This window comes from Paralichthys olivaceus, chromosome 2 (genome assembly GCF_024713975.1).
Source record: "Paralichthys olivaceus isolate ysfri-2021 chromosome 2, ASM2471397v2, whole genome shotgun sequence".
Lineage (NCBI taxonomy): Eukaryota > Metazoa > Chordata > Actinopteri > Pleuronectiformes > Paralichthyidae > Paralichthys > Paralichthys olivaceus.
This window is the reverse complement of record NC_091094.1, coordinates 3618778-3631085: the sequence shown is the minus strand read 5'-3', so window position 1 is coordinate 3631085 and position 12308 is coordinate 3618778. Positions and strand designations below refer to the sequence as shown.

Below are 12308 nucleotides of genomic sequence, written 5' to 3'. Positions count from 1 at the left end.
CTTTTTGAGATTGATGCAGGTAAACTTGTCATATCTGTCTACAGATGTGTTCCCTGAGGTTTGAGTTTCTCTTAGTTTCTTTTCTGGTTCTTTACACAAACATAATAAACATTAATAAACAAGCTGTGGAGTGTTTTTATTTCCTTGTTTTTTTTAAAGTATTTACTTTGTGTATCTTTATGTTTGTTAACACCCCTCCCCAAAAAAACTCACAAATGTGTTAATTTAACCCAGAGAGTAATAATAATATTTATTCAGCCGTATTGATTTACAATTTGTTATATGATTAAAATTACTGGATTCCTTTAGTGTCGATCATGTGCAGCAGTTTAATCATCTTGCTGTCATTTCCCTCCAGTGGTTAGTTTGTCTATCAGCACCTCAGCACACCAGGGGATGAAATGGAATCTATCAAATCCATATTTACCGTCACAATCAATTATTTGAACAGGTCTGTTCATTTGAAAATATGATCAATTTAGGAATATTGTCACAAGTGTATTGTCTGTTTTGTACGATTAAAGGCGCAGATGTACAATATCCTTTGGGGAACAAGAAAATTAGCAAATTAATTAAAGATAGTAGGTTCAGTGAGGGCCAGGAAAATATGTATTTAACATAAATATGCTGTTACAGTAATTCACAGAGCTGTTAAGAAATAAACAGAGGTAGTAAAAGTACATTATACTCAATGATCCTCTGGGGACAACAGCTCATCATTATACCATCCAATAATACAGTTGGTGTGGTTCAGATAAATGTCATTACGTTGTCAGTGCAGCACATTTCTTTTTTGTACATTTTAATCTAAATGTAGGGATTCCTTCTAAACTTCTTCTTTAGTTTGACTGTAGACAGGCGAGAGGGCTGTGAACACAAGGCCTTCCTCTGGGTCACTGGATTCTATTCAAATAAATATAAAAACACAAAACTACTCAGACGCAATATGATCTTAAAACACACGAGAATTACAATCAAGCGTTAAACAAAAACAGAACACACATCAGACACACCAGACACATAATATGAGATGTTAATCAGTGCTGAGAATTTAAATATGATTAATTAACCTTGATGATTTTACATTAAATTGACTTTTAAACTGATTGACGGCAGCTACGCGGGCGGTTGCCTAGTAACGACTCCGTCGCTGCCCTCGCCTCTGATTGGTCGCTGCGCTGCAGTTTTCGCGCCAACGCTTTGCATTGTGGGGACGGAGAGCGGAAGTGCCGCGGCCGTGTGGACGCAGGAAGCTGGGGGTTGAGGAGGCGGCGTGTTTTCGAGGGTTTAAACTCCCGAGGGCGGATTTATACATTTTCAAAACTCGGTCCAAACCGATCGCGCAGGTTTTCCGCACGAATGCGGGGCGAGGAGTCGTCGGAGTCGGGGAGGATGGAGGAGAGGTCGATCCGGAGGAGTCTGGAAATCTTGTGTCAGGAGCTGAACATGGACGAACAGACCGCGGCCGCCGCCATGGAGAACTTCACTGCTATCTGGGACACATACACCCTGGAGGTCAGAGAGGAAACAACCGTACACGTGATTCTTCTTCCGGTCTGCAGTTCACTACAGACACACACACACTGGAGTTAGCTTCACTACAGACACACACACTGGAGTTAGCTTCACCACAGACACACACACACACACGTCACAACAGACACACACTTCCCTACAGACACACACACACACACACACACACACACACACACACACACACACACACACACACTGAAGTTAGCTTCACCACAGACAGACACACACACTGAAGTTAGCTTCACTACAGACACACACACACACACTTCACCACAGACACACACACGCACACACCACCACAGACACACACACACACCACTACAGACACACACACTTCACTACACACACACCACTACAGACACACACCACTACAGACACACACACACACACCACTACAGACACACACCACTACAGACACACACACACCACTACAGACACACTTCACTACAGACACACACACACCACTACAGACACACACTGAGTTAAAGGGCTTCCACCAACCTCTGTTTACATCCGACCACAGAGACGTGTCAGCTAGTTTGAACGGGACTGGACGAAGTCACAAATATTCTTAGTCTATGTTTATAATGATCACGGAGAATATCACATAATTATTTCTTTAAACCTTCAGTTGAGGTTCAGTTGCAGCAAAACTGTCGATGACAATTATATTTTGATGTATTTGTTGTACACATAAAAAACCAAGAAAGAACCAGAATAGTTTTAATTTACTGGTTATTCTGACCAGATTCACTGTTCTGCAGTATTCAGGAGGACACATGGACAAACAGCAAAATCAAGAATAACAAAGCTGAGCAGACATAAATAAACTGAAAGAAGTGACTTTATTCTAGAAGCCAGTTGATGGAGAGACAACAATGGACACAACATACGATAAATCCTTCGAGTTTTAAATGAGGGAAAGGTTCAGGAGCCTCACTGCATCAAGAAATTAAAACAGAAAAGTTTAATGTGTTGTTGTTATTAATGAATCCGTTCATTAGATGATGAATTCATGTTTCACTGGCCCCCATCCAGAGTTTGTGCTGCCCCGTGTTCTTTGTTAACTGACATGTTCGTCTGTACTTTACCTGTCAGACACGTCAGGTATTCACCCGAACCCCTGTCACTGATTACGTCGTCATCCTCATCACTGAATGTGACTTTACGGCCACATATTCATTAAGACTAGTTTCCACGGTGACAGATGAGAGGGGGGGGAAGTAGCAGCGGCCACATGCTGGTTAAATGTCACTTCAACTCTTATGCACTTTAATGTGTCCACCCTGCTAATGGCTGCTTTGGTCCACTGTCACTCTGCACACTGACATTTACCCACATGAGTCAGTGTCAGTGACCACGAGAGCAGAATGAAAGGTTTTCTGCAGGAATCCCTTTTTCTCATGGCTTTTGGTGAGAAGTAAAAGTACTGACAAAGATACCATTTAAGATGAGTATTGTATGGTAATTAAGTGGAGGGGTTTTTTAAGAAGGCAATAATACTTAAATTATTTCTCTAGTTAAGATTGAATCGAGCTGTTCTCCACATCACTCTGTTAATTACATTAATAATGGTGTTGTTGTTTATATATTAGAAATCTCATTTTTATCGAAAAACAACTAAAGAACTGTTTTCAGTCATAATAATGTAAAAATAAAAAGATGGATAGGAAAAGTTGTCACATTTGACAAACTGTTAACTTGAAATGTCAGACAATTAAGTTTTTATCACTCATTTGTTTAATTTTCTGTTACTGGCTAATTGATTTAGAAAAGTACAGATGATTTGCAGAGGTTTTGCAGCGTGGTGCATCGTTTTCAGTTACCATTTTAATTTGTTTGTGCTGCAATTGACTCCAACCATCCGTCAAACGCTGCAGAATGTTGACTCACTGAAGCCTTGTTAAAAAAATTACCAGAAACCATTGTGGCATTCGACAAAAACAAAAACCTGATCCACCAAACATTATGCATTGACTGCAGCCCTTCTTGTTTCTGTGGATCAGTTTGTGTGGGTGTTCTTCAAGTAGACTGCTGTCTGGGGTGTTTTCTGTTTCCTCATGATGTGATGTATTGTTTTGTCTCTGCAGGGAGACGTGGTCCACTGGTTGGCCTGTTCACTGTACGCAGCCTGCAGGAAGGGATCTACTCCCACGGTGGGTAAAGGGCTGATGGAGGGAAACTGTGTCTCTCTCACCAGGATCCTTCGCTCCTCCAAACTCAGGTCAGTCACTGTTTACTCTGCAATACCCGACAGTGGAAGACATATTATGTTATTCGTCTTGATTCTTTCATAAACTTAATTTTAGCACCATTCACTGTTCCAATTCTGTGTCAGGTGTTCAGTAGTAATTTCATGTTGTTTGTATGTTGCTCCTAACGTTCCCCTCCATGTCATCCAGTCTGATCCAGTTCTTCTCAAAGATGAGGAAATGGGCCGACATGTCCAACCTCACACAGAACTTCCGGCTGCGCATGGAGCAGCTGGAGCGCAACTTTGAGGTTTCCACGGTGATCTTCCGCAAATTTGAGCCCATCTTCATGGACATGTTTCAGAACCCACAGGGAGCCGAGCCGCCGCGGCAGCCACGCAGCAGGAAACACAGGTACCAGAGACACACAGATATTTTTACTTGTATTTGTTCTTGTTATGTTTCCAGCCCTAAAGGTGGAAAAATGAGTGCCATGTTTTTTTAGTCTCCCTGTCACATTTAGTCATGGTATCAGTAATAACCACCATGAAGACACAAACGCACACTGACACAGAACGTTCTCCAGCTTGGTGTGACTGAGTGTGTGTGTTCTCCCTCTGGCTCTGCAGGCGGCTGCCGTGTCACATCAGTGATGTGTTCAAGTTCTGCTGGACGTTGTTTGTCTACACGAAAGGTACCAAGAAACAAACACATGAGTTTCCACCTGCTCTGTGAATCTTATTTTTGTTTGTTTTGTCTCAGCCACTTCACATCTCCGAATAATGTTGAAATTATTGGTTTATTTGAGTTAGATCTAGTTATTTTATCAGTCCATGTTTTGGGTGATTTATTTTATTATTTATTCTGTTCAGTCAAATTAAAAGATATTTAGTTTTTAGCACCGAGCTGTAATAATTTAGAATCCGAACCCAGCAAATGTTTTTAATTGGATTTATCCACCAACAGCTGTAGTTGTGAAGCAGATACGTCTGTGATAAAGATGATGTGACTGTGTATGTTGTGTGTGTGAAGGTAACTTCCGTATGATCGGCGATGACCTGGTGAACTCGTACCACCTGCTGCTCTGCTGTCTGGACCTGGTGTTTGGAAACGCTCTGCTCTGTGCCAACAGGAAGGATCTGATCAACCCAACGTTCAGAGGTAGAGAGAGAGAGGTAGAGAGAGAGGTAGAGAGAGGAAAAATCAGACTTCAGCATTATTTGTTCAACATGTAGAATTTGTTGTTGCAAGACAAAAACGTTTACAAGATTTACCAAACATGTTGCAGAAAAATCTGATCCATGACATTGGGAAAAATGTCCATATTCCTGAAAGTGTCTTTGTTCTGCCGTGGGACATTTCTGTGTCCAGGGCTTAGAAAGGTCCTGGGAAGTCTGGAAGTTAAGTTTTGTTTATGTGTGTAGGTCTTCCTGCTCTCTACCGCGCTGATGGTCACATTTCAGCGGACGAGCCTCCTCCGTGTGTGTTGGAGAGGTTGTGTGAGCTGCACGACGGACTGGTGGTGGAGGCAAAAGGCATCAAACAGCACTACTTCAAACCCTACGTACAGAAGCTGTTGCAGAAACGGGTACACACACACAACCTGTATTCTCTCTCTCTTTCCAGCGGCAGCTTATTCCCTTCTTCCTGATCATTTGACTCTGGAGAAAAATTAACATTTTTATATTTTGCACCAACAGCATTTACATGATTTCCAACCCAGATATAAGTTGTACTTTTTGAAACACATTCTGCTTTGGATCCATTTCTTGTTGTAAACTCGTGTTCGTCTGAATCTCTTTTGTTCTTTGATCAGATCCTACGAGGGAACGCAGAGCTTTTAACAGAACTGTTGGATCCTCAGAACTTCATTGATAACAAGTGAGCTACAACGCCGCAAGATCACTTTCAGGGAAATTTGAGTAGTTAGAATTTCTTCCCTTATTTACAAGTATTAAACTCTGTTTGTTTTCCTCAGTAAAGCCATAAATAAAGAGTATGAGGAGTACGTGTTGACGGTGGGAGATTTTGATGAACGAGTGTTTCTTGGAGCCGATGCCGACGAGGAAATTGGAACCCCGAGGAAGATCGTTCAGGAACCGTCCGCCAGCCAAACGACCAATCAGAAGCAGCTGCAGCAGCATGTAGAGAAGGTAAACACAATCCTGACGTTCTGTACGCAACAGAACTAAAGCCTTTGAGAACATCCAGATGTTACACAAGAACACGTTGAATATAATCATCTGTGTCTTTCTGCAGTCCGGCTCCCTCGCCCCCTCCACTCCTCTGACTGGACGCGTCTACCTGAAGGAGAAGGACCTGCTCGTCACGCCCGTCTCCTCGGCAACGCAGAGCGTCAGCCGGCTGCAGAGCATGGTGGCCGGGCTGAGGTCGGCCCCCAGCGACCACCTGATGCAAATCTTCAAGTCAGTAGAAGATTCGCTCACTTGATTCTTGTTGTTCTGGGTTTGTTCCCTCGTGGTTGATGCTCTTATTTTAAGTGGCTTTGGATAAAAGCATCAGCTAAATGAAATGTAATTTAATGTCAGTCGAGTGGAAAACTGTTGTTTAGAGCAAATCTGAATTTGTCATTAATTGTACAGATCAAAACAAAGTAGTTAAACATAAACGGGTACCACAACATAAGCACATGTACTAACAGTGAGTTCTGTGTTTGTATTAAAGGTCGTGCTCCAGAGATCCCACAGACCTCATATTGTCCAGGGTGAAGACGCTGGGACAAACTTTCAAAGCACATTACACCAAAGACTCTGAGGACACACCTGGATCTCATATAGGTAACACACACACCCACACACACAGACAGAGACACATAGAAGAAGCATAATAAACATTTAGGTGTCAAATTAATCTGATATAATAAAATAATCCTCCTGCAGCATAAACCCAGGAGTCAGTTTATTAAGAACACCATGTTTTTTAAAAGGTTTCAAATGTTCAAGGTTTGTTTGACTTTAGGAAACATACCTGTGGTTACTTATTTTTACTTTACTTACCGACTTCTTGCTAATTTTCTGTTTCAGACTTTGCTGAGAACCGTCTGAAGCTGGCTGAGATCCTCTACTACAAGATTTTGGAGAACGTCATGGTTCCGGAGACCAAACGGCTGCAAGGCAAAGACATGAGTGTAAGCAGCAGCAGCAGCAGCAGCCACAGTGTGTTATTGTGTTCATACATTTTCACTCAGTCGCCAGTGACCATTAGCTATGTTTTAATAATCATGATACGAAGGGTTCACTTGTGGTTATTTCACTCAAAAGGTGGTGAAGACAAAAATTGGAGCTAAAATACTTGATTTAGAGATTTCCAGATCTGCTTTTTTTATGTTAAATGAATATAAATCTGTGTTTCCAGGTGTTGTTGGAGCAGGATATCTTCCACTGCTCCCTGATGGGCTGTTGTCTTGAGGTGGTGTTGTTTTCCTACAGCTCCCAGAGAACCTTCCCATGGATCATCAGCGTCTTCAAACTGGCCCCGTTCTACTTCTTTAAGGTAACAAACACGTTTCCATGACTCTGCTCCTGCCTCCTTCAGAAAAACTGCATTTGATTCATGAAACCTCTCAGTTGCTGTGAAACCCCCAAAAAACCTTGTGTCTGACTCCTCAGTAATATAAATACAATACAGCATATCAATACAACTGTGTGTGTGTGTGTGCAGGTGATCGAGGTGTTTATCCGCTCAGAGGAAGGTCTGTCCAGAGACATGGTGAAACATCTGAACTCCATCGAGGAGCAGGTTCTGGAAAGCAGAGCGTGGACTGCGGACTCGGCCCTGTGGAGCGCCCTGCAGGCTGCTGGGAACAAGGTCCCCACAGTGGAGGAGGTCAGCAGGACGTACAAACATTTACACGCTTCTCCTCCTCTTCTTTTTGCTCCTTCTTTCTGTTTTTCATTGACTGTTCCCCCCCCCCCTGTCCAGGTGAACTTTTCCTCCAGCCTCGACACAGGTTCTGGTTCAGCTTCTGGATCCACTGCTGGAAGTCAGTCCCACCTGCCTCTGGTCGCCCTCTCTCCCATCATCCACCCACGCATCAGGGAGTTCAGATCCGGTCTGGGCAGTGTCCGCAAAGGTGGGTGTTGTGTTTGTGTTGGTCAATATCATTAAAATGATCAACTCTGTCCATTTAATACAACCTTGTTTTTAGCCAAACCCCAAAAAGAATAAAGCCAATTAATAAAAAAAATGATTTCTATTGAAGAATCAACTGCAACAGAAGTCAGTAGTTTTATTTTTCTATAGATTTCGATTTAGTTTTTCCACTTACACTTTAAAATTGTCTTAGTTTTGCCTTTAAAACTCTGGTTTCATGTTTTAATTTCTTTAATAACCTTGTAAATGGCATCACTTCCTCCATCTTCCAGACGTGCCTCCATCTCCGCTGTCGGTCCACGACAGGTACAGCTCTCCTGCAGCCGGCAGCGCCAAACGGCGTCTTTTTGGCGACGACCCCCCGGCCCTGGCTTCAGGGCTGAATCCCTGCTTGAGCCCGATGTCGTCTCCGGCTAAAAGGTTAACGTTCAGCTCAAGTGCCACCCTGAAGATCGGAGGCCAGGTGACACCCACCACTGTCCTCAGTTTCCCACTGCAAGGTAGATGACACGTGCACACACATTTTAATCCAACACAAAAATAAACAAATAGCATTTTCACATTCACTTTTGTTAAAGATGAAACCTCCGTACTTATCTCCTCTGTGAATATCTGCAGGTGTGAATAATGAACGCACCATTACGCTGATCCCAGTTCAGCCGTGCGACTCCTCTGGCACCGTCACTGCTCAGTTTCTGCTCACCGCCTCCCCGAGCAGAATCACAGCCCCTGCACCCACGACCTCTGACTCCCAGACGGGAAGTGGACGACCACGACGCACCGGGTCGCTCGCTCTGTTCTTCAGGAAGGTAGGAGCTGGAAAACAGACACAGATTTAAGATTTACATGTGTCTGATGACTGATCTCATTTATTCTTTTCATGACCAGAAACATTTGAACATCCAACGAACATGAAACAAACACAACATCATAGTTTAATCTGCCTAATTTGTTCTTATATATTAATTGGTATCGGGAACGTTCCCTAATATCAGCGTCAGCTCCTAAAATCCATTCATCTACCAGTGATGTTCACTTCTCCAGGATGTCTGAGTCTTCTCACCAGCTCGTCCTCTGTCTCTTGTCTCAGGCGTATCACCTGGCCAGCGTTCGTCTGAGGGATTTGTGCGCGAGGTTGGACATCTCCTCTGAGCTGCGTGGGAAAATCTGGACGTGTTTTGAACACGCTCTGGTTCACTGCACTGACCTGATGAAGGACCGACACCTCGACCAGCTGCTGCTCTGTAGCGTCTACATTATTTCCAAAGTGAGAAAATTAACTCGGTCAGAAATTTGGCAGCTGAGGTTTCAGGAGGAAGTGTTTCTGGCAGCGGCTCTGAACAAGACGACTGTCGGAGAAAACCTCACTATATAAATATGTATATATATATACACATACTTCACTAACAACCTTATGTTGAAAGAAATCTTATCTCTGCATGTGTGACACCTGAGATTTAATGGGTTGACAGAAACGCACCTTTATTTTGACTGTGTGGTTCCTTCCTCTCTTCATCGTAGATCACCAAAGAGACTCACACCTTCCAGGACATCATGAAGTGTTACCGCAGCCAACCACAGGCCAGCAGCCATGTGAGACACACACACACACACACACACTATCAATATGATGCTAAAATTATTAGAAATAATTATGATATAGCTATTTTTATGAATGGATGTCTGACAAGTATAAACTAATCTCATTTAAATAATGTTATTGTACAATGTGTGTGTTTGTGCGTGCAGGTTTACCGCAGTGTGTTACTGCGACACAGAGAACCCAGAGAGCAGGTGGCTGATGAGAACATGGAGGTGGATCCTGTTTCTGGTGGCGAATGTGAGAACACAAACACACACACACACACACACACACACACACACACACACACACACCGGTTTACACGTTAGAGGTCAAATATGTTTTCTGAGAGGAAAATTAGAAGTTAGTCAGGAGTAAGATTTAAGTAGTAAAACTTTCTTTCCCATTGACTCGGAGCCCTGGGAATCAATCGATTTGCAAAATGGTTTTTAAATTAATCAACCCTATAACTCAAGAGGATTCTGTTTACAATGACATGAGGGCAAGTCAATTTACAAATTAGAAAAGTTAGAAGAATCTAGAGTCTACAAATATTTGACAGTTTTGTTCAGTGAATTAATTCAAATTATTCATCTGTTTGTTTCTTCAGCTGCCGAGAAAACCAATCCGGTCTCAGGAGAAGCAGACTGCGCCCAATCAGGCGAGGAGGAACGTGGTGACCTCATCCAATTTTACAATGCTGTGTTTGTCCTGAAGATGAAAAGCTTCGCTCTGCGATACGCCACCCATGATAACCGGGTACGGTGTGAGATTACACGATGACTCTGAGTTACATCGTGATTTATGTGAAATGAAAAACACAACCTGATTTGTTTCCTCCCTGCCCCCCCCCCAGGCGGACGCTCCTCCTCTCTCACCGTTCCCGTCGGTTCGGGCTCAGCCGCTCTCTCCTCGTCGAATCTCTCAGAGACACTCGCTGTATGTGTCGCCCCACAAGAACTCCGCAGGCTGCCTCACGCCCAACTCCTACACGTACAGGATCAACAGCAGCCCGTCCAAGGTACGAACACTCAGAGGAACAGAGTCCGACACGGTTTTAATTCCTGATTCATCGGTTCAGTGACGTGATAAAATAAAAAAATGGTGGAGCTGGAGTTTAATCAATAATGAAAATAATCGTCATGATGTAACCCCTCCCCCCCCCTTCCAGGAGTTATCAGACATCAACCGGATGATCAGACAGGGCTGTGTGAGCAGGAAACGTGCCTTCACCATGGAGGGGGACGTGATGATGTCATCAGCGGTGTGCGACTCCCCCAGCAAGAGGGCGTGTCCTGAGAACGGCAGCAGCCCGGACGTGCTGCTGAAGCGGCTGCAGGACGTGGTGTCCGAGCGGCAGAGTCGCTGACGGATTAAAACCCCCCCCAAAAAAATTACGCATTACTCACTACTACTTTTCTTAACGGACGCTTGTAAATCTTTGACCTGTTCGTGTAAATATGACCTGTGGGTCAGTCAGTACATTCATTCATTTTGTTTTATCAGAAGCTAATTTTAATTCCTCCTGTGATGTTGTCACAACCTCCAAACCCTCGGCTTTGACACCAGTGATATGACGATATCTAAAATGTGATATTTGAGCACCGTCATGACGAGAAATACACAAAAGAGAAAAGAACAGTCCCTGAAACATGTTTGCGTCAGTTTAGTTGAATTTAATTCTTGAAAGATGAACTCGGCATAAAATGAAAACACAACCCAAAAACATTTCAACATATTTTCTTACATACACAACACCGATGTGTAAACTTAAAGAAAAAAAAAAAAAACAATATCGAAAGCAGATATTTTCAGTTTTACAGATAAACGAAAAAGTGATAATGAAACATTTTGATGAAACATTTTCCAGTTAGATAAAAACAGAGTCTGAACCAAACGTCACGTGTTTGGTTTCACATCGTAACTTGGGGACAAAAGGATGTTGCTCTCTCAACTTCCTGTGATTGGACCAAAAGTCCAAACTATCCCCAAAAAAACTTAGGTGCGTTGGTCTGGACCGAGATCTGACGAACCTTTCACCCCTGATGTTCATGTTCAGACTAAACTGAGTCTGAACATCTGGATTAAACACGGACGTTTCCTAAATGTCAAAAAAGGAAATAAGTGGTTTCATTTTTAGTCGCATCAGAATTTTAACAGCTCAAACAGATTTGAAAAGTTTGAACTTAAACTATAAATTTGAACCTTTAACTCGTGTAAATAGTTTTACATCAAGCTTTATTGTACATTTTCTAGTCTGAATAAGTTTTTCCCACATTATCTGCTGACGTCTCTACTGTTGGTAGAGATTTCAATGCAGAGGAAATGTTTTTATTCTTTTACAGTTTTATTGTTGAATCCTTTTATGGTTATGAATTGTTGTGTTATTCTGTAATAGGTTGAATGCTAACAACAGGAGTGCTGGACTGAAGCAGCGTTTTTTAACTGCACTGTGTAGTATCTACACTTAAATTTAATTTAACATTTTATTGAATTCATTCATGAAACAGCACTGCTGTTAGAAGTCAGTCTCTGCAACTTCAAACTTTAAAACCTGTGTAGTTCGTACCTGCTCTGCTCGACGCAAAAGTAGAGTTTTAACAAACATTTAACGGCTCTTTGTAAAATGTAAATTGAAAATTGGGTTTTTGCTCAGATGGAAGAGAGTTTGTCATCGGGACACAGATCTGTGTCCCTCTGGTGTTTTCTTCTGTGTGAATCTTTTCGAAGACGTTTGTATTTTCTACAAACTGTTACATTTTTGTCCAATAAAACTATGAGCTCTGTTTATTTGTCTTCGTTTTCTTCGCAATTCGACCCCAAATCCCTCAACTCTTTAAGATCGCAGGAGGAAAAAGCTCCATTTTTGTTTGCAAAAGTTTTTA

General features: G+C 42.5%; 1 protein-coding gene across 1 annotated transcript; it reads left to right on the top strand.

Annotated features, from left to right (window-relative positions):
• Window positions 1–1190: 1190 nt before the first annotated feature.
• On the top strand, window positions 1191–12209 carry rbl1 (retinoblastoma-like 1 (p107)). The gene is made up of 22 exons (XM_069531748.1): window positions 1191–1515; window positions 3627–3760; window positions 3939–4142; window positions 4358–4422; window positions 4761–4889; window positions 5153–5316; window positions 5545–5609; window positions 5707–5881; window positions 5988–6154; window positions 6414–6526; window positions 6773–6876; window positions 7104–7241; window positions 7410–7574; window positions 7671–7821; window positions 8114–8341; window positions 8460–8650; window positions 8932–9108; window positions 9363–9434; window positions 9591–9681; window positions 10034–10182; window positions 10280–10444; window positions 10595–12209. The coding sequence occupies exons 1-22, from the start codon at window positions 1360–1362 to the stop codon at window positions 10790–10792; spliced, it is 3201 nt and encodes a 1066-aa protein (XP_069387849.1). The 5' UTR covers window positions 1191–1359; the 3' UTR covers window positions 10793–12209.
• The last annotated feature ends 99 nt before the right edge of the window (window positions 12210–12308 follow it).

Coding starts and splice junctions, on each gene's coding strand:
- rbl1 (XM_069531748.1), top strand. CDS start 1,360: ATGCGGGGCGAGGAGTCGTCGGAGTCGGGGAGGATGGAGGAGAGGTCG. Junction 1,516..3,626: donor GGGACACATACACCCTGGAG/GTCAGAGAGGAA, acceptor TTGTCTCTGCAG/GGAGACGTGGTCCACTGGTT. Junction 8,342..8,459: donor CCTCAGTTTCCCACTGCAAG/GTAGATGACACG, acceptor GAATATCTGCAG/GTGTGAATAATGAACGCACC.